At 47.1% G+C, this 22,642-nt stretch overlaps 1 protein-coding gene across 2 annotated transcripts; it reads right to left on the bottom strand.

Annotated features, from left to right (window-relative positions):
- Nucleotides 1–3,281: 3,281 nt before the first annotated feature.
- MAS1 (MAS1 proto-oncogene, G protein-coupled receptor) lies at nt 3,282–22,119 on the bottom strand. Of its 2 annotated transcripts, none has more exons than XM_030803995.1 (2): nt 21,925–22,119; nt 3,282–5,645 (listed from the first exon to the last, which is right to left on the bottom strand). In XM_030803995.1, the coding sequence occupies exon 2, from the start codon at nt 5,607–5,609 to the stop codon at nt 4,632–4,634; it is 978 nt and encodes a 325-aa protein (XP_030659855.1). In that variant the 5' UTR covers nt 5,610–5,645; nt 21,925–22,119; the 3' UTR covers nt 3,282–4,631. The 2 variants fall into 2 exon arrangements, with proteins under 2 accessions (XP_030659855.1, XP_030659849.1); XM_030803989.1 differs by lacking the exon at nt 21,925–22,119 and adding an exon at nt 13,137–13,176 and having other exon boundaries at nt 4,495–5,645.
- Between the last annotated feature and the right edge of the window lie 523 nt (nt 22,120–22,642).

The following is a 22,642-nucleotide window of genomic DNA, read 5'->3' as shown; positions in this document are numbered from 1 at the left end:
GTCAAATGTTAGGTTAAACAGAAAAGAAGCTTCCTGTTTGTGGAAGCAAGCAAGCAAATACTTGATTGCTCCCACCTCCTCCTTTCTTCACTTCTACCACCCACTCCTCACCATCTCATTCAGCAGCCTGAACAGCTGGGTGTCTTGTCTTGTGCTGCTCCTCTCCATGAGAAAAACACAGGAAAAAGTATGTATGACTTGATGTGTTTTCCTTTCCAGGGGTAATTTCTAATTTAAGAAGAGGTTGAGTAAAAAGACAAATTTCAACCCAACAGAACTACACTTCTAATGGTGAAATTGTAGGGACGCCCATAAAGCATCTTCTAAGTGCTCCTTAAACAACTCCATGAAGGCAGCCAATGATCCCATCTCCATCTCCATCAGTCACTGGGGCTGTGAGGCACAAAGGGAGGGGATGGCTGCTGGTGGCTCTCCAGTTGCTCATCTCAGTGCATACAATGCTGTCTCCAGAGAAACAACCAGGATGTGTGGCAGGGAGCAGGCTAGTCAAGGCCAGTGGTGCTGTTCACCAACCCTCCTCCATCCTGCTTCCTGAAAATTCTGTCCTCCCTTATCCTGGACTGAAATTGATGGTGCAGGACAGAGAGGGAGAATTGCTGGAGAAATGCCATTGGGCAGGCAACAGGGGAAGGGGCTGGAGCATCTTAGCCAGGGTGTCACCTTAGCCAGGGAGGGGCATAGTGAGTTCCCCCTGAGCACACAGGGGAGAGGCTGATATGAAGGAGATGTAGCTAGGTCAGCAGAAGGGATGGCGGGGATGTCTGGAAGAGTTCTTCCAGTTGCTTCTATTCCCCTTGTGTAAAGGGGAGCCAGCCATCATTTGCCAAGAGTGAGGAAGGGAAAGATGTGGAAAGTCTGGGAAAGAAAAGGTATGGCATGGTTATCCAGGAACTCAGCTTCCAGAGGTTCTCCTGAGTCTCTAATGCTTGAGCTGGATGTAGATGGATAAATGGAGTTGGCTAGATTAAAAAAAGGTAGAGCAATCTGTGCGAAGGGAATAGCATAGCAAGGGGGACAGGGTGACCAGCGGTGTCCTTCACTGAAAAAATAATAGGGGCAGGCCCGGTGCAGTGGCTCACACCTGTAATCCCAGCTACTTGGAAGGCTGAGGCAGGAGAATTGCTTGAACCTGGGAGGTGGAGGTTGCAGTGAACCGAGATCATGCCACCGCACTCCAGCTGGGGCAACAGAGCAAGACTCTGTCTCAAAAAAAAAAAAAAAAGAAAGAAAAGAAAAGAAAAAAGAAATTGGTAGGGAAATGAATGGATTACAAGCACCTCTAGGACACTGGGTCAAAAAGTCCATTAGATGGTTGGACACACAGGACTGGAGCCCAGCAAAGGGTTCTGGTCAGCAAATGTCTATTTGAGGTTCATTAATAAGCAGGTGATTATGGATCAGGATCCAGGGAGAGTTCTCAGAAAGAGGAGAGCAGAGGCCCAGCCACTGAACTGTGGAAAATGTGTCCATTTAAGGGAGGAACAGTAGAAGAGGGAGGAAACAAGTGAGAAGAATCCAATCAGGAAGATAGGATTCAAAAAGAGAGCTGGAGACAAATGTAGCAAACTAGAATCCAAGAAAAGAGATAATTTCAGGAAGACTGTGGGTATTAAATGCCACAAAAGGCATAGGTAGAAATCAGCCCATCAGATTTGGCACTATGGAAGTTACTTCACCTTCCTATCTGGACCAATCTCTCTACGATGGTCAGGCTGCAAGACAAATGGCAGGATGTTGAGGGGTGAATTGTGGCAAGAGTCAGGACAGTGAGTGTGGAAGAGCCTTTCCAGAAGGTGATTTGGAAGGAAGGGAGGGAGGGGAGATAGAAACTGGAAAGGACTGTGGGGCAAGGAATGGCTTCTGGTTAGGTGGAAGCAATTTGAGTCTATTTATATGTGCAAGGGAAACAGCCCAGAGAGGGGTGCAGTGGATTCGACCACCACAGCAAATAAGCTGGGGCTACAGCAGTGAGCAAAGCTACGTCCCTGCCCTCAAGGAGCTTATAGTCTAGCGTGAAGAGACAGAGAACGAGCAAATAAGCAAATCGATATACGGCATGACGAGTGCTGAGGAGAAACCCCAGTGGGCAGGGGAGGGAACGGAAGAGGCTGAGTGCAGTATGGGGGTGGCAGGAAGAGCCCCCTGCTGCGGTGACCTCTGCCACACAATTTCGTTCCTAACGCTTGTCAAACAAACTTGTGTGCAGCCTGGCATTGTAGCTATGTGGTGTCTGTCTCTCCTATGACACAGGACAGCGGCTTCCACTTCCCCGTCTTTGCCTTGTCCGCATCATGGTGTTCTGCAGAGAAGGCCGTACATGAATCTTTATAGTAGGAATGCTACAAACCCTTCCCGTTCAGTTAGGACAGGCATTATCCAAACAATCTCCTCCCCATCCCCAGGGAATTCTCGGAAGTGGCACCTAGTAACCTACAATGACTTAGGCAAATTGTCTGAATGCCTAAAGGGTACAAATGATTTAGTATTCTCTACATATTTGCAAATTTACGTAAATCTTCTTGTTTTAGTTTTAACCTTACAGTTCACTTTGGGAATGGGTTTGGGGGAAGAGAGAAAGAAATTAGTCTTTATAACCCTGCCAAACTCTGAATCCTACCTCCTACCTCTTGGTAAGGCATCATTCTAAAAGGTTAGAATAATTTTTATATTCATTATCACATTCGATTTCCCCACTTTATCTGCAGAAAAACAATAAATAGGGGCTTCCTATTAGTTCGCCATATTTTCCTTAGGTAGAAAGTCCTTGTATCTGATAGTCTTTAGGGTCCTCTTTGAGACTAAGTTCCCCTTAGAGAGGAGACGAGGTTGGCCCCCTTTCCCTACCCCAGAGGCCAGCACACAGCACACACAGGAGAGGACAGGAAACAGAGGGGAGTCGCTCTGATCTCCATATTCTGTTCTTTCCCAGGGAAGATGCTCTGTTTTCAACCAAAAACAAGATCATTCTAAATGTCATTGCTCCACACCCCATCTGGGCTCCTGTAAGCAAAGCTGCCTTGTTTCTGAATCAGATGTCGTCACCCACTGAAAAGCCTCCTGCATCCAAGCTTGGCTGGCAGTGGGGTCCTTGCTCAAGGGGAGAGACTCCTCTCCCCCAGTGAAGCTACCCTGCATCATTTCATTTGAGAAAGGAAGAGGATGGGGAAGGACCAGCAGCAACAGAGAACCGTTTCATCACTGCCTCTCTGACCTTTTAAAGAGCAAATGGTTAAAATAAATACTATTGGGCTCATTTCTATGGACTTGAACATTTTACAACCTGTAGAATCATGTGACATATCGCCCTTTTGTGGAACTCCTAGAAGGGACAGAAGGAAATAAACACAGCTATGCGGTGGGCTTCACAGCTAAAACCCAGGACGTGCAGTGTCTGGAGGGCAACTCATGGCAGGCAAGAGGCAGAGCCCACCCTGGAGTGCTGAGTGAAGATGCTGAGGAAGTCATGCAAGGATCTGTCATGAGCAAAAATATCAGAGTCCTCCAGGATGTGACCACATTTTCATTAGCCCTTGCCACTGAGCCTCCTTCCAGGTATGATGAAAAAAAAAAAAAAAAGCCTCAGGAGGAAAGGAGGCAGACAGGTGCAGAGACCCGCACTTGGCCGCAGGTGAGAACTCTGGCTATAAATAACCCACCTCTTCATGGGGGAGGAGGGTCCCAGTCACCCCCAGAAGGTCATAAATTCAACTCCATTCGTAAAAATGTTTATGCAATCAAAGGATTTCAAAACACAGACTTTCACTTCATCTACTATTCCCACAGAGGTTAGGGAAGCCATGAGATACTCCTCTACTGGTGGCCAAATGATTTTCTTCACAACCTGAAATGATGCACTAGCACATGGCTGGTTAGATCATAACATTCGCGATGTTTTTCAATAGAGGTGTAATGCCATGAAATGCTTTCATGCTGCAAGCAAAAAGAAGACCTTCGTAAATTTACATTCAACATGTAAAAACACACAACAACTTCTGTACATGATAGAGCTGTGTGTATGTCTGTGTGTGTGCTTTACAAAACAAAAATTTATATCTTGTCTACCATTGAAGGGAGTGAGGAGAGACTGATGTTTATTGAACATCCACAATGTGCCAGGTGCTTTACAAGCCTCATCTTCTCATTTCATCCTCACAGCAGACCAAGGAGGTATAGACTATTGCCGTGACCATTTTATGAGTGAGAAAATGAGGCTCTGAGAGGTTTAACAACTTGCCTGAGGTCACACAGGAAGCGACCCTTGTTCTTCCTGCTACAGCAAGCTGCCTCCTCAAGTTCCAACAAATACTTTTGTTACCTTGTCCAGTACACATCTGTAAATCTTCTTGCTAGAGTCATTTTTATGGTTCATGATAAGATGCTGCCAAAAGAGCTGAAAGAAATAGAAAGAGTCTTTGTCAAGTACAGCAATGACAGGTCATTTCCAGAAGATACAGTACAAGAGTTCAATTTCATCATTAATTAGTATCTCATGCATATGGGATGAGATGTCCTTCTGTATCACATTTAGGAGATACTTAAGTTATATTCCAAGTACAAACTAAAAATGACCTGTGTTCCACCATTTTTATCCACAACTTCCCTCACAGTTCTTAGACGACAGTCTCAACTGTGACCGTATTACAATTGTCTTCCTGGCGCCGAGGTTGCATTTCATCTTTGAAAGCCCTGGTCAGAACAACTTTTAAGGACTCCTTGAATCGCTTCTTCTTACTGCTTCCCACAAAGAAGTAAATGAAAGGGTTGGCGCTACTGTTGATTGTGGAGAAGAGCAGAGAAATGTGGTGTAGGTTCCCAAAGGTTGACCAATACTCATAGTACAGCAGGTAAAGGAGTCTCATGGGCATGGCAAAGATGAGGAATATAATGATGGTGACCATGATGACTATGTAAAGCTTGGAGGAATGGGAAGCCCACGTGTTCTTCCGGATCTTCACGACCAAGATGGTGCTGGACACCAGCATGAGGGGCGTGAAGACCAGGAAGCTCAGGACGGCTATAAAGATGATGACTGCCCGGCAGTCATTTCGCGAGTGACTCTCTTCTTCTCTGTCGATGCACATGACATACTCCGTGGTGGTCACCAAGCAAGAAAGAGCCCACAGAAGGGCACAGACCAACGCCGACTGATACTTGGGGCGATGGCATCGGTACCAGATGGGGTAAAGGACTGACAGGCACCTCTCCACACTAATGGCCGTCAGCAGATAGAGGCCCGTGTTGTAGCCAAACAGAAAAGTCACTGATAATGTGACAATTGTGTAGTAATGGCCAGAAGAAAGCTCATAATCTAAAGCATAGTCGATAGACAAGATGAAAATACAGAAGAGCAGTGAGATGTCCGCAATAGACAGGTGGGTGATGTAGACCGTGAAGGGATTTCTTCTCATCCGGAAGCACAGGAACCAGAGGAGAATCCCATTCTCAACAAACCCCACTGGGGAGATGCTCATAATGACCCAGTGCACGATGGGGATTTGCCGATGTGCATTCCCGACCGAGGCGTTCCTGCCGGTTGAGATGTTCGTGGGTTCCTCAACAACAAATGATGTCACGTTTGACCCATCCATGAGGAGGCCTCAGGCTGGAACTCTTAAGGTAATTTTCTGTAAATATGTCCAAAACAAAACAAACACAAAAAGCCATGAAAATTGTTGGATTGGAATAAAATGGAGAAATTCAGCTATAAATCATAATCTTCATGTTATTAAAAAAAAGTTTAACAGACTCTACAGTTATCTTTGTCACAATGATAAGATTAGGCCTTTAGGACCTGATAAGAAAGGAACTTAGATCTGATAAGACAGAGAACTGATTGAATGACCCTTCTGGATCCCCAGTGATAACCATTCATTCTATATCATTGTGTGCTTATGGCTTAGTGCCAAAAAGGAGATGGTCAGGCAAGAGTAGCCAAGTGCCCTGTGCAGGACCCATTTCCAGTTCTGGCCCGAGCTTTCCTAATGGCATTTTGAAAATCATTTCATTTTCTGTGCCTCCATTCATTTGCCTGAGGACCAGGTTGATTGCATTAAGACTTGATGACAAAATGCATGTCTGGGCAATGCTGCCATTGTCATTTTTTAATACATGAAGTGCCATAAGCAGTAAGGAGAGGGAGTGCCTGGGACAATGGGTTTAATATTGTACCAATATTGCTTAAAGTGTGAACAATCAAAAGGCATTTATTTTACGCGGCTTCAATATCTGCGACAAAGCTGGGCACCTGCTCAGACTACGTAAGCCAGGCAAGCCATCGACGTGTGGAGTGGATGAGAGCCCCAACAAGATGTATGTACATCCCCACAGACCACAGGCCAGATGGTGTAGGAAACACCATTGCCAGATGCCAGACAAAGCACTCAAAAAATTTTTTTTTCTAGTTTGTGTGCATGCATGTGTATGTGTGTGTAGTAAAACATTGTTCTTTGCTTTCTGAACTTTGTCCAGAGGAGGTTGATCAAATTTTTTTTTTTTTTTTTGAGACAGAGCCTTGCTCTGTCACCAGGCTGGAGTGCAGTGGCGAGATGTTGGCTCACTGCAATCTCTGCCTCCTGGGTTCAAGCAATTCTCCTGCCTCAGCTTCCTGAGTAGCTGGGACTACAGGCGCGTGCCACAATGCTCGGCTAATTTTTTGTATTTTAGTAGAGACGGGGTTTCACTACGTTGGTGAGGCTGGTCTTGAACTCCCGACCTCAGGTGATCTACCTGCCTTGGCCTCCCAAAGTGCTGGGATTACAGGCGTAAGCCACTGTGCCGGCCAATCAAAAGAATATTTTTAGTGAATAGATACCTGTCTTTTCCTCATGAGCTCACCTGAAGCAGAATAATACATAAATGTGTTATTTTGTGGCACTTAAATGGCTTTGGTGATATTAGACATTTCTAGAATCGAGTCAGCAGAGCCCCAGCACGTGCAGGGCCCTGAGCTGTGATCTTAGTACAGCCGGGCCTGGATCCTGGGCCAGCAGGTAGCCTTTGGGTTGGCGAAACAGGTGTTTCCTTCCAGCAATGTGATCCAGGCACCCAGGAGGACCCTGTCTCCGTGGTCCCGATCACGCCTATCCCACTGACACTTCCCTCAGCTGTTCTAATGGGATGTAGGAAATTACTTTCACTGGAGGAGAGCTTCCTTTTACTTCATAATTAGAAGACAGAGACCCCGACAGGAACCCACACAGGACCAGAGCTCGTGTGCCCTGTCATGGCTAACCAAAGGCCTGCTGTAGAGACCAGGCTTTGTTAGAAGTTTGCAAGTAAGACCACCATGTTCCCCAAATTCTCCCCCCACACATTTAGCCCATGCCAGGCACTGTTCTAGGCACTGGGACATGGCAGTAAATAAAACAGAGAAAGCGCCGGCCTGGTGGAGTCTGTATTCCAGTGGGGAGGCAGTCAAGGAAAATACAATAACAGCAACAACAATCAAACTGACGTCAGCGCATGAACAGCGCTATGGAAAAAAGTAAAGCAGCATTAAAGGAAAGGAGTGGCAGGGACCTGGGGGTTCCATCGTCCATAGAGTGATGGGAAAAGTCTCACTCATGAGGTCACACCTGGGCAAAGACACGAAGGAAGTAGGTGACCGAGGCCTACAGGTTCTTAGGGGAAAGTATTCCAGGCAAAGGGAACAGCAAGTGAGAAGTTCCAGAAGCAGGAGGCAGCCAGGAGTGAAGAACCGCAGAAAGGCCAGCGAGGGAGGAACGGGCTGGCAAGGAGAACAGTGAGGTGCTGAAGGCAGGGGTCTTTGGCAACCAGGTCCAAATGGGCTTTGCGGGCTGGTGCTTTTACTCCCAGTGAGACAATAAACCACAGGAGGTTCCGAGAGGAGGAATGTGGTTAACTTGGGGGACTGAGGCGTGAACAGCCTCGGTATGGCCCCTGTGTTCAGGTGACACTCTAGGGGCCATGGCAGGAAGGAGGAGGCCAGGTGGGAGGTGAAGGCACTGGCCTAGACACAGGGAGGATGTTAGCATAAACCAGGTTGTGGCAGAGGTAGTAATATCTGGTGGGAGGTCTTTGATTTGATTCACTGACGGAAGAGATACGTGTTGTGGTAGAAAGAGAGAATACGTGTTTAGCCATTTGCTGAGTGGACAGGTGCAGGTGAAGCGGGTTAGCAGGGCCTGTGGAGTTTGAGAAGCCTGTGAGGCAGCCAGGCCATGTCCAGGGGAGCGTCAGGAGCCGGGGGAAAGTCGTAGCCTGGGGATATAAATGTGGGTGTTGTCTGCAAACAGGTGGAATTTGAAGCCGTGAGGCAAGATGAGAGTATCTGCGAAATACTGGCCATTAAAAAGGAGAAGAGGTCCAAGGACTGGGCCTCGAGGCATTTCAAAGTTAGAGGCTGGGGAGATGAGGAGGAAGAATGAGAGGAAACTGAGGATGACCTGACAGGGAGGCAGGAGGACAATTGGGGAAGAAGAGCTCCCAGGAGACCAAGTAAGAACGAGTTTGAGGGGAAGAAAGAGTAATCAACTGGGCTAAATCATACTGCAAGTTCAAGTGGGCTGAGACCTGGAACTTGATATTGACCACGGGAACAGAGCCATTGCTGACCTTGGTAGGAGTATTTTCAGTAGACTGGACAAAATGAATGCCTGATGCAAGTGGTTTAAAGAGAATGGGAGGAGAACAGGTGGAGACAGTGACTGTAGACAACCCTCTTGGGGGCTGTGGGGTTGAGAAGTGATAAACGGATAAGAATTATCCAGTAGAAAGCAAACAACTGAGGAGTCGGGAAGTAGGGGTCTAGAGCTGGGAGGAGTCGCAACCTTGCCAGAGCATAATTTATACCTGGTGAAGGGGAAGGCAGGGTGCGTGGCTGCAGATCCGGTGAGGTGGGTAGATGTGGTTGTGGGAGTGCCCAAGGCAAGAAGTTGTCTCCTGAAAGTGCAGTATCTCTTTTACAGTAAAGTAAGGAGCAAGGTCATCAGCTAAGAGTGAGGAGATGTTAACGGTTTAAGGAGAGAGGGCATGGTGTGAAACAAATGAGGGAAAGAGAGGGCTAGGGACATACGCAAAGTGCAGGATCTCCAGCAGGCTAACCTAGAGCCCGCCCAGTTTAGTGCTGGGGAACCTGGGAGAGACCACTCAGCCTCACCTGTGCTCCTCTACAGCTCGGTTCAGCTGTCCAGGTGCCAGCATGGAGAAAGGGGAGAGGTGGATTTAACCAGGGCTGGGGTTTACCAGGCGGGTAGGACACACAGTGGGGGTCAAAGGAAGCAAAGCATGTAGAAGAGAAGGGCTATGATGATGGACTCTGGAGCCCAATGGGGTTAGGAGAAAAATGAGGGCACGAGGGAGGTAACAGACGTGAACAGGAAATAGGAGCTACATATCAGAGGTCCCAGCAGTGTCAGGGAATCATTGAAGTCCCCGTACTAAAGGCACTGAAGGGGAAGGAGGAGGTGGGGGCTGGAGAACGTGATGCTTAAAACTGAGCTTGGGGCAGTGTACTTTTGGGGTTATCAGTATTAAGTGCAGAGGGTGACTGTGGAAAAGAAGGGCTGAGGGAGAGTGGAGGGTAAGATCATTTGAGCTGAGAGCAGAACCTGGAGCTGCAGGGCTGGAAGAATTATCCACAGATGCTGAAATTGCTGAGAAATAGTGTTGGAGACCAGGAATATTGTTGGAAAACGTGGCTATAATCCAGGTGCTAAAATCATCAAGGAATTTGGGACAGCAGCCCAGGGGTCCGAAGCAACCACAGCAAGGAGGGTGGGAGGCGATACGGTGGCCAGCATGCATGTCAGAGACGTGTGTTTTGTTGCTTCTGCTGCTGCTGGTGTTGGAGACAGAGGAGAGAGGGAAGAAAAGTAATTCAGAGTACACAAAAGGTAGGGGTAACAAGGGCCTGGACCAGCGCCGTCCAACAGAAACACAACGTGGGCCACCTGTGTAAGTGAAGTTCTAGTAGCCATGTTAAAGAAAGTAAAAAGAAACCAGCAAAATCCATTTTAATAATGTACTTTGTTTAGCCTAATGTGTTTAAAATATTATTTCAACATGTCATCAATACCGAAAATATGGATGAGGTATTTCACATTCCTTTCTATGTATTAAGTCCCCCAGATGTAGCGGGTATTTCACTCTTGCAGGGCATCTCGCTTCCGATGAGCCTGGTTCCCTATGCTCAGAAGCCTCATGTGACTCGGGGCTCCCGTGTTGGTCAACACAGGTAGACAGCCATGGCAAAACTTCCTTATGCAAGGAAGCCAAGTGCTTTCATCTTTTAATTACAAACCTAAACCAAAGACCAGAGATGGAAATTCAGGACCTAATTCGAGTTTTTGAGGATACTGACAAGATCATCTTTCTGCTTCCAGTCCATGACCTAGGATCTCTCATGGACCACATCCTTCAGCTGCAGCTTCTTGCTGTGTGGAGAGAGCTCTGTTACCCCAGGTCACCTCCCCTTCTCTGTCACCCTGCTTGCTCATCCTAGATTCAAGGCATGCTCTATTTTCACCACTGACCCATTCTCCCAAGCAGCCTGTCCTAACCCTTTCCTTTTACAATACCAGTTTCTATTTCTGTATTCAACTTTTCTTCTTTTCCCCAAAAGTTTCCAAATAAATTCACAGAAGTCAGCTGGGAAAGGTATTTCAACTTGCATCTTCTTTCTTTAATTTTTTTTTTTTAGAGATAGGGTCTTGCTCTGTTGCCCAGGCTAGAGTGCAGTTGTGTGGTCATAACTAACTGCAGGTTGAACTCCTAGGCTCAGGTGACACTCCTGCCTCAGCCTCCCAAATCACTGGGACTACAGGTGCATGCCACCACACCTGGCTCATTTTTGTTTTATTTTTATTTTTGTAGAGATGGGGTCTCGCTATGTTCATACCCAAGACATTTCTCCTTGTAACAGAGCAGAGTTAAAATTTTTTAATTAAAAAAAAATTTTAGAGATAGTCTCACTCTGTTGACCAGGCTAAAGTACAATGGTGCAATCATAGCTCACTGCAGCTTCAAACGCCTGGGCCCAAGCAATCATCCCCTCTCAGCCTCCTTTACAGCTAGGACAACAGGCATGCACCATCACACCTGGCTAATTTTGTTTTTAATTTTTTGTAGTGTTGCCAGGCTGGTCTCAAACTCCTAAGCTCAAGCAATCCCCCTGCTTCAGCCTCCCAAAGTGCTGGGATTGCAGGTGAGAGCCACTGTGCCTGGCCTCAGAGTTAAAATTATATCTTATTGATTGTTGTGGACAGAATTGTGTTCCTTTCCAAAACTCATATGTTGAAGTCCTAATCCTCAATGTGACTGTATTCGGTGATAGGGCCTTTAGGGAGGTAATTATGGCTAAATAAGGTCCTAAGAGTGGGGCCCTAATCCAATAGAAGTGGTGTCCTTGTAAGAAGGGGAAGAGACATAAGAGATCTCTCTTTGTGAGGGCACAGAGGAAAAGCCATGTACGGACAGAGGGAGAAGGCAGCCTTCTGCAAACCAGGAAGAGAGCCCTCACCAGACCAGCCCTGATGGTGCCTCGATCTTGGACTTCTGGCCTCCAGAACTGTCAGAAAATAAATTTCTGTTGTGTAAGTCACCCAGTCCATAGTATTTTTTATGGCAGTCAGAGCAGCCTAATACACTCACTAAACAGCAAACTCCTTGAAACCAGGACCTTATCCTTTTTGCGTCTGAATCTCCAACACTTGCACACAGTAGGCATTTAAAAAATACTTATCAAACTGTTTCAAGAAATAAAGCCATTATAACAGTTCTAAGAATACACTGTGCTTCCCCACGAGAGAAAACCACCGCTTTCAGTGCAGGGCTCCACACTGAATAAACATGGGTTTCTAATGGTTAGAGTACAACTCATGAAGCACATACAGTATTCAGGCAGACTTTGATCATGATGCGGATTTTAGTCATGATTGGAATGCACATTAAAAATTCCATTAAAACTAGTTCTCATTTAAAAACGAATCATAATCCTCCAAATTGTTTTTATAGCGGGGTTCTATTTAAATGAACACATTACTAAAAATCACATTCCCAGTCTTACCCAACCAACTGGGTTCCGGTCTCTGAAGTGAAATAGCAGATGGCAAGAAATGCCTTGACAACAGCCGGCCCAACGTGCTCGTCACCCCAACCCTTTCCTCCCCCAGCTCCTTGGTCATTTTGTGTATTTTTCATCTCTGTCAGTGGATGACTGACGGGGATATTTGAGGTTGGGAAGTGTGAGGGGAGTAGAAGGGTAATTGCTGCTAGCTGACAAAACAGTCTAGCTCAGAATAATTTAGTGTTGGCTCAGTGAGCCTTCCCCAGCAGCAGAGAGAAGACCACAGAGTTGAGATCTCAGAAAGCCATGCAGATGAGGTAGGCACTTGCACTGCAGGGTGAATCAGTAGGGTAACTTCTCTCTGGGTCAACCCAATTCTAGGACCAGAGGCTCTCTGCCCAGACATGCCAAACATTTTTCATTTTTATTATTATTATTTTTTGAGATGGAGTCTCATTCTATCGCCCAGGCTGGACTGGAGTGTCACGATCTCGTCTCACTGCAACCTCTCCCACCCGGGTTCAAGCGATTCTCCTGCCTCAGTCTCCCGAGTATCTGGGAATACAGGCACCTGCCACCAGACCCGGCTAATTTCTCTATTTTTAGTAGAGACGGGGTTTCGCCACCTTGGCCAGACTGGTTGTGAACTCCTGACCTCGTGATCCACCCGCCTCGGCCTCCCAAAGTGCTGGGATTACAGGCGTGAGCTACCGCGCCCAGCCTCATTATCTTTTTTTTTTTTTTGAAACAGGGTCTTGCTCTGCTGCCCAAACTGGAGCACAGTGGTGCAGTCATAGCTCACTGCAGCCTTGACTTCCTGGGCTCAAGTGATCCTCCCACCTCAGCCTCCTGAGTAGCTGGGACTACAGGCACACATGACCATGCCAGCTAATTTTTGTTGTCATTGTTGTTTATTTCTTACAGAGATGGGGTCTCACCATGTTGCCTAGGCTGGTCTCAAACTCCTGGGCTCAAGCCATCCTCCTGCCTCAGCCTCTCAAAGTTCTGGGATTACAGGCATCAGCCACCACACCCAGCCACCAATCATTTTTCTTACACGGCACTTGCATTTGCAGGGATGCATGTTTACCTGGCAGTGACAGCCTGGGGTGGAAGGATAGCTCATCCTGACAGCCCTCAGTGGCCCCTGGAGTGGTCAGTTACGCTGCAACGGAAACCTCAGTTGGGAACAGATTGCAAAGACAGCCGAGGAGGTGACAGCACCACGACTGGTCAGCATTACTGGCAGCATCACAGAGCATCTTCCCTCCTCTCTTTCTTCTCACAAAAGAGATGTCTAGGGGGAAAGAAATAAGTTAGACTGTGAGAATATCGCGGTGTGGGGCTCTTGAGGCCAAAGCACCTTTCCTTCCATCCTAGCTTTGGAGCCTTGAAATCAGCTTGGGAGGCTGATAAGGATGACATCATTGCCCCCTTTTTAGAAGGAAAAACCTAAGGATTAATAAACATGCCAGGCTCAGAGCCACCGTGTTGCGCAGCCCCAAAGGGCCTACCATCTGCCTTTGCTCCAGTGTGTCCGGTGCTCCCTGGGTCCTGCAGGGCTGTAGTGCCCAGAAACTTATGTGGATCTTAATCACAGTGCTGGCCAGGCAGAAATCCAGGTCACTTGACTTCTGACCATGAGCTGAGACAGTAAGAAGAAAGAAGAAGGGAGAGGGGAGGAGAAGGAGAAGAAGGGAGAAGGGGAAGGAGAAGAAGGGAGAAGGGGAAGGAGAAGAAGGGAGAAGGGGAAGGAGAAGAAGGGAGGAGGAGAGGGAGGAGGAGGAGGAAGAGGGAGGAGAGGAGAGGGAGGAGGAAGAGGGAGGAGGAGGAAGAGGGAGGAGGAGGAGGAAGGAGGAGAGAGGAGGAAGAGGGAGGAGAGGAAGAGGGAGGAGGAAGAGGGAGGAGGAGGAAGAGGGAGGAGGAGGAAGAGGGAGGAGGAGGAAGAGGGAGGAGGAGGGAGGGAGGAGGAGGAAGAGGGAGGAGGGAGGAGGAGGGAGGGGAGGAGGAGGGAGGGGGAGGGGGGAGGAGGGGGAGGGGGGGGGGGGGGGGGGGGGGGGGGGGGGAGGAGGGAGGGGAGGGGGGGGGGGGAGGAGGAGGAAGAGGGAGGAGGAGAGGAGGAGGAGGGAGGAGGAGGAAGAGGAGGGAGGGAGGAGGAGGGAGGAGGAGGAAGAGGGAGGAGGAGGAGGAGGAGGAGGGAGGAGGAGGAAGAGGGAGGAAGAGGAAGAGGGAGGAGGATGGAGGAGGAAGAGGAGGGAGGAGGGAGGAGGAGGAAGAGGAAGAGGAGGAGGGAGGAGGAGGAAGAGGGAGGAGGAGGGAGAAGAAGGAAGAGAGAGGAGGAAAGGAGGGAGGAGGAGGAAGAAGAAGGAGGAGGAGGGAAAAGGAAGAGGAGGGAGGAGGAGGAAGAGGCAGGAGGAGGGAGGAGGAGGAAGAAGGAGGAAGAGGGAGGAGGAGAGAGGAGGAGGAAGAAGGAGGAAGAGGGGGGAGGAGGAGGAAGAGGGAGGAGGAGAGAGGAGGAGGAAGAGGGAGGAGGAGAGAGGAGGAGGAGGAGGGAGGAGGAAGAGGAGGAGGAGGGAGAAGAAGGAAGAGAGAGGAGGAGGAAGGAGGAGGAGGAGGAGGAGTCTGGAAATCACTCTTCTACCAAACCCCTCAACTTTACAGGACAGTAGGTGGTTGCTGGAGAGCCTGTGAGGCAGGCCAACCTTCACAACCGGTTTGAGAAGCCCTGTGGCCCAGCGTGCCTGATCTTAGCCCGGAGCTCTCTTCACTACACTCTGGGGCCTAATCCTATTTTTAAGACTTTACCGTTTATAGCCTCTCTATACTTAAGTTTTCTAATCTAGTCTGCCTCTAACCTTTCCTATTTAAGGAATTAAAGTCACCATATTGTAGGGAATATTTTTTATTGAGACTTGTTTAGGCTGGGTGGAGTGGCTCACAGTTGTAAATCCCAGCACTTTGGGAGACCGAAGCAGGCAAATTACCTGAGGTCAGGAGTTCGAGACCAGCCTGGCCAACATGGTAAAACCCTGTCTCTACTAAAAATACAAAAATTAGCCGGGCGTGGTGGCATGTACCTGTAATCCCAGCTACTTGGAAGCAGAGGCAGGAGAACCACTTGAACCCGGGAGACAGAGGATGCAGTGAGCCGAGATCGCGCCACTGCACTCTAGCCTGGCAAAAAGAGTGAGACTCCATCTCAAAAAAGAGAAAAAAAAGACTTGTTTAATTACCAGTTGTGACTTTGCCACTATGTGGTCTCTGCATGTGAAATAGTCCATTGTGAAGTAGTCCGCAGGGACTGATCAAACCACTCCTGCCCGTTCAAAGAGCTCTGCCACTAAAAAAATGATTAGCCTGAAAACCACCTTTGCAAAAATTATAACGGTGAGAAAATTATGGCAGTGTGAGGTCTCACCTAACTGATTCCATCTTGCTTCTAAACTCTAAGCTGCCCTTGTTCATTCCTGAGCATAGGCTGAACTAACTTTGGGAGAAACTTACTTTATCGTTTAACTTTGAAACAAAGACAATAACAGCCCTTTCCCAAAACAAACCCACTTCTTGCCTGGGTACCAGAATGCCTTTGTAAGACTAACAAGTTAGGCACAAGATTCAAAATTATGGTTTAGGAGTCATGCAGCCAGAGGCCACAAGATTCTGTACCTCCCCATTGCTCCTAGGGATGACATCACTATTGTAAAACCTGTTATTTGTGCTCAAGATATTTTTCAGACCCTGCATTCTGATGCACCAGCTGATGCCACTCAGACAGATAATCGGCCTCAACTAGTTCTGTGATCCCACCCAGAAATAGAAGATGGCAAAAACAAACTGCTTCAACTTCCTGTGACTTCATCCTCCAACCTGACCAATCAGCACTCCCCATTTCCTGGTTCCCCTACACGCCAAATTATCCTTAAAAAAAAACCCAGTCTCCGGCCGGGCATGGTGGCTCACGCCTGTAATCCCAGCACTTTGGGAGGCTGAGGCAGGCAGATCACAAGGTCAGGAGATCGAGACCATCCTGGCCAACATGGTGAAACCCCGTCTCTACTAAAAATACAAAAAAATTAGCCGGGCGTGGTGGCGGGCACCTGTAGTCCCAGCTACTCGGGAGGCTGAGGCAGGAGAATGGCGTGAACCTGGGAGGCGGAGCTTGCAGTGAGCTGAGATCGCACCACTGCACTCCAGCCTGGGCCACAGAGCGAGACTCCGACTCAAAAACAAACAAACAAACAAACAAAAAAACCCGGTCTCTGGATTTTCAGGGAGACTGATTTGAGTAGTAAAACTCTGGTCTCTCGTTTAGCTGGCTCTGTATGAATTAAACTCTTTCTCTATTGCAATTCTCCTGTTTTGATAAATCGGCTCTGGGCAGCGGGCAAAGAGAACCCTTTAGGCAGTTACAGTCCCAACAGGGCTCATTTTACAGCTTCTTTATTCTTAACACAAAATGGGGGTATTTTCTTTTAAATGTTTATCACCTTTCTTCGAATTTTAAAGCAGTATGTGCTCATTGAAGAAAATTCAGAAAATCCACACATACAACTACTATTAAAAATTAACCTGATTCAACATTTAGGATATTCCATTAGTCTTTGTTCAATGTCTTACACACACTCGTTTTTAAAATTGAGATTGCATTTTATAATCTTTTGGTATCCTTTGTACATTTTTTTCACTCAGTATCATATTGCAAACATTTACTCATGTCAGTATATACTCTAAAAGTATGACTTCAGTATCACTAACTGAAGGTATCATGATTTATTTATTTATTTATTTATTTTTATTTATAATTTTGAGACAGGGTCTCACCCTGTCACCCAGGCTGGAGTGCAGCGGCAAGATCACAGCTCACTGCAGCCTCAATCTCCTGGGCTTAAGTGAGCCTCCCAGGTAGATGGGACTAGAGCACACGCCACCATGCCAGCTAATATTTTGTATTTTTTGTAGAGACAGGGTTTTGCCATGTTGCCCAGGATGGTCTCGAACTCTTGGACTCAACTGATTCTCCTGTCTTGGCCTCCCGCAGTGCTGGGATTACAGGCGTGAGCCACTGTGCCCAGCTTTCATTATTTATTTTTAATAATCCCTTAGCCTTGGACATACCATTTGCTTCTGATTTTTCACCGCTATTTTTAAAAACAAAGCACTGTAATGAATTTATATGGATGCGAATTTTGTGCACATCTCTAATTATTCCCCTAGGACATATTTCTAAAAGTGGAATTGCTAGACCAAAGGGTATAAACATTCTTCAAGATTTAAATATGTATTAACAAACTGTCACCCGAAATAACCACGCCAGTTATATTAATACCAACATCAACAGTATATAAATTTTTTTCACAGTATATATATGTTTCTTTTTCTACAACATCTTCAGTTTCTTAAATTCCCAAATTTGATAGATGATAAAAGATACCTTGTTTTAATTTGCATTTATTTGATTCCTAATGAGATTGGACATTCTTTTATGTTAACAGTTACTTGTATTTTTCAATGGATTGTTTTTTCATACTCTATGTTCATTTCTTTTATTGAACTGCAAGAAACATTTGTAAATAAGGCAATTTGTTATATGTTACATGTTACAAATCATTTTTCCCCAGAAACTGGAGTATTTTATAAAAGACATGAAAGGATGCTGCTTGGAGTTTTCTTAAAAACACTTCCTTATGGTAAAGTCAGACCGTCCTGTGCTGATCATTAAGATTTAGAGCTTGAAAAAATCATGCAGATACTGCAAACCACCCCCTTGTTTTTCCAGGTGAGGAAATTAACTCAGGACTAGTCCAAGGGTACATACTTAGTAACAAAGGCAGCAGCAGAGCGTGGATTGCCCCAGGTCCAAATTGGCGCTATTTCTAGCCCTCCCCTACCCCACCCAACATACACACACACCAGCTCATTGTCAACAGTCCATCTGTGAGTGAAGTTCACACACCCATTCATGGGGCTGTTAGGACTTTTGGAACATTTATTAATGGCTCTTATGTCACCAGAAGCAACTGCACAATCAACTGGGTTGTCAGTAATTAAAATCCTTAAAAGATGGAGTTTTTGATTTATCAAAGGATGGATCTTATTTATCAAAGAATGGATTTTTATTTATTAAAGCACCATCTACTCAATACTAAACCCATAACCAAAACAACACAAACACACAGGAATGAGTTGTCTTCAGAAATATTGTCTCTGTTTTCACTTTCTTCTGTGAAACAGAGTGGCTCCTAACTATCACTGTCATCAATAAACACATCTATTGATGAAGGACACCACGCTTCACCATCATGGGTAAAGATAATTGATGTCAGAGGGGGCAATTCAGGCATGTCCTTTCATCAGAACAAATAAGAGAAAGGAGCCAGTGCATTCAACAGCGCAGCGCTCTCAGCCAAGTCCTCCAGAAGCGGGTGAGACAAGATCTGGGGCTCGGGCCCCTCCCCAATGCATGAATGTTGCTATGGAACCCCACTTCACGTCTCCTCGCCTCTGTCTCTGAGACGATGCCAGAGCCTAGAGTATTTCTTCCCTCTGGCTCTCCTCCTGCCTTCCTGCAGTTCTTCTTCTGTCTCCTTCGCTGGATCTCTTCTTACGCTGCCCTTTGCACCTCGGAGTTCCACCAGGCTCCATTCTTTTTTTTTTTTCTTTGGTTTGAGACAGGGTCTCACTCTGTCGCCCAGGCTGGAGTGCAGTGGTGCCATGCCATCTCTGCTCACTTCAGCCTCCGCCTCCCGGGTTCAAGTGACTCTCCTGCCTCAGCCTCCTAAGTAGCTGGGATTACAGGCACCCACCACCACGCCTGACTAATGTTTTGTATTTTTAGTAGAGATGGGGTTTTGCCGTGTTGGCCAGTCTGCAGGTCTTCCCTTCCTACTCTACAGACTCTCCTTGGGTGGTCTTGTTCAATCCCACCGTTTCAACCATCACCATTTGCTGATGAAATCCAAATGCACAGCTTTAGCTCACACATCTCCCCAGCATGTCAGACCCATATAACCAACAGCCCTGGGTGTCTCCAACTGGGCCTCATGGTGGCACAGCAGCCTCAGTGGGCCAAAACAGCAATCCAACCTTCCCTGCTGGTCCACACTTCTTCCAATATGCCTCATAGCCTTCCAACACAAAAAACTGGACACTTTACCATAATCTTGTATGTCCCCTGCACCAATGCCTAGAATCAGCCATTTCTCCAGGGAGCCCTGGTTCCTTTCAGTAAATAATTATATTTAGAAGCGAAGATCTGGGTGTAAAATGCGCTCATTGCCAGGAGGCTGTCGCTGCTCCCAGCCCCTCTCAGTGGCAGGGCTAAGGAATATATGGACATAGATACATTTATGTATAGTCATACATACACATACCTACAGCTGTATTTCTATATCTTTATAAAATATATACATATAATCATGAATTGACACCAATATCGCCAGTTTTGACCCACCACCAGTGAATTCGAGTTTTCTCCCTCTCCACATTTGTAACTCACTTCTCCAAGGAACCTGGCTTCTGTGGCCCTCTATGCATTTACTCATTTGATCAACTCACCTATGAACGGTTGCCTATGTCTGCCATTGCTCTTCCCCTGCCCCTGCACAGATGCCCTCCTCACTTTGTTGGGCCCTTTTACTTCCTGTTGGACCAGTGCTGCCCCTGCCCCCCACCCTGAGACACAGACCTCACACAGCAGGAGCTCCAACACCCAGCACCAGTTCCCTGTACCCCCCATGCAGATATCCTGCCCTACCCAGCACTGACATCCCCTGTCATATCACCACTGCCACTGCCCTCACCCCGGCGTGGCTGCCCCCATGGGGATGATCCTTGCCTGTTCAGGCGCCAGCACCTCACACAAGACACCACAAGCCAGGCTGACCACGGTGGAAAGTAAGACTTAACACCTACCGCCTTCCTGCAAAACTCAAAGAACTGTAGGCAGTATCGCATCTGAATGTAGAAGAGACATTTGAGAAGAGGGGTTTTGACATTGATCAAAGTACAGTGCAGAGGCCACTGCCTATTCTGCTTGTGCCTACAGCTGCTTGGCCTGGAAGCTGCACTTTCAGTCAAACCGACCACGAGAGGCAAGTCCTCCATCAAGCAGATTAACCCCACTGGGTCTCAACTGCTTCACATACTGGCACTTTAATGTAGTTTTGAAAGGCTGGGGTATGAGAAATGCTAGAGATTGAACAGCACTTTGCCAATATGAGATTCATGGAAATGCCAAACTGAGATAATGAGTCAATGAGCAGGGAAAACAAGCATGGTGGTTTCCATCAATGTGTAAGGATGTGGGCTTTGCAGAGCCTGTGTCCTGGCAGGTCCACCTGAGATTGCTGGCTGCATTTACCTCTCAATGAAAGTGAGAGGAGCAGATGGCTGGTGGAGCTGATAGAAAAAACAAGGAGACTCAGAGTCAGCAGAGAGTTCTAAATGCCATACATTTATGCTGCTCAAGTGTTCTCTAGAGACCTCAGAAGCAAACAACCCCTTCCACATTCCCGTTCAGTTGAGCACAGTCCTCCCATGGCCCCAGATTCCCAGCCTAGCACATCACTCTTAGAAGAAAGAAAGAGGGGGCTGGGGAGAAAGGCAGGGAAAAAAAAGGAAAGAGAGAAAAGCCAATAGAACTCAGGTTGGAGGAGTGGGCCATCTGAAAGCGCCTGTTGTTCCCACGCAACTTAAAAGAGAGCCTGACCCTAGGCTGGATTTCTAGGTGTGCAGATCCAGAGAAAAGGGCAAATTCTTCCCTGTGTGTGTGTGCAGTCACCTGGACAAACAGAAACCCATTTGTGAGATGGAATTTCCATGGCAGGCAAGGGCTGTGATGGGAATGTACAGGGCAGGACCATCTGTCCTGGTATTAAATGCATCATTCCCGTCTTCCCCACACTAGGGCCGTCTGCATGCAGAAGCAGAGACTTCTTGCTCCCTTTCCACACATACCACAGGATCAATTTAGAGCCCTGGTCTAAAAGGGGGGAAGGTGATTTTGTCCCCTAAGGGATGTTTGGCATGCCTGGAGATATTTTTGGTTGTCACAACGGAGAGGAGTGTGCTACTGGTATCTAGTTGGTAGAGGCCAGAGATGCTGCTAAACATCCTACAATATACAGGCCAGCCCACACGGCAAAGAATTACCCAGCCCAAAATGCCAGTAGTGCCGAGGCCGTGGCACTCTGCTAGAGGCCAGCTTCTTACCACCTTTTCACTGCTGCACTCCCAGCAATCTAACAACACACTATCCATTCTCTCACCAAGTTACTCCCAAGTATCCTGGCTGGGAAGTGTTGCTGAGACTCTCATACCAAAGATCGAGAACGAGCAGGAGATTCCTTTTAACAGACACCTTGTCACCAGAGGACTGCATATGATTTCATAAGCAACAGAAGCTAATACTGACGCCAGTGCCCACTAAGGAAAACACGAAGAAAAATCAATACAGCTTGCCCCTGTGATGCCGAAGAGCTGATAGCCAAGTGATTTCTCCAGCGGAATCAAATTCAGTAACAACCCTTTCAAACCTCAACTTCTTTATCATTCATAAGCTTTCATTAAGCAGCCTTGAAAACCTCCAAGTCCACCATTCGGACTGTGAATTGATCCTAAGATTCTTTCCCCTGCAACAAGTTAAAAAAGAAAATGCTACTGCAGAAGTTTCAACCCTGAAGTTGAAAAACAATGTCTAGGAACAGTTAACTCAGCAAAGAAGTAAATTTTCCAAAACAAAGGCAGGAGGAAAGGGAAGTTTTTGCCAACACACACCAACGGCAAACGTCTAACACACCGAAAAAAAAAAAGAAAGAAAGAAAAACCAGCACAGAAAAGAGTTACCCAAGAAATAGCTTTTTAAAGAGAGAAAATCTTACTCTGGTTGTCAAGGACAGCTAAGCAATGAAAAACTGGGACGCGGACTCGCTGGTGTCATTTGCTCAGGAAGGGTCAGACGTGGCCACAGCTTGGCGGCCCCTTCACATCTGGGGCATCAATGCCCAGCCAGCCTGCAAGGTCTCCGGTCCCAACATCTCGAAGGATGGCTGCAGCCTCTCATCTCTGAAGGAATCAGAGCTGCTCTCCCACTGCTGAAAATATTTGAGATGTGCCAAGCAGATGGTCCCACGCTTATCAGCAGAAGCTTCCAATGGCATCATTCAGTGACACACTCAAGTGAAAATCTTCACGCCAATCCAGAGCGGGGTGTGAGCTGGTGATAATGCAAGGCAGTGGACCACCTTGAACCACTAAGGCCAGCCAGGGCTAAAGAGAAAGATGACGTGGAGAAATGCCACATGGAAGGGCAAAACCGCATGTGTAGTAGAAAGACAGAACCAGCTCAAATTCCCAGCTCAGCTTCTAATAAGTTATGTGACCTCTGCCATGCTCCCTAAGACTTGGTTTTCTCACCTGTAAAATGGAGCTAATAATATTAACTCAAAACCTTGTCATGAAGAGATGAGTCTATGTATAGACCCAGAGAGACATACGGGAGACACATGGCTAGATAGTTAAGGATTTGTTCCCTTTTCGCAACCCAGTTTCGGAGAGTATCGTGCTCAGTGTAGTATATAAGACCCATAGGATGCTATG

The sequence above is a fragment of the Nomascus leucogenys genome, chromosome 3 (assembly GCF_006542625.1).
Source record: "Nomascus leucogenys isolate Asia chromosome 3, Asia_NLE_v1, whole genome shotgun sequence".
Classification (NCBI taxonomy): Eukaryota; Metazoa; Chordata; class Mammalia; order Primates; family Hylobatidae; genus Nomascus; species Nomascus leucogenys.
The sequence above is the reverse complement of the archived record's forward strand: the minus strand, read 5'-3'. Positions and strand labels throughout refer to the sequence as shown.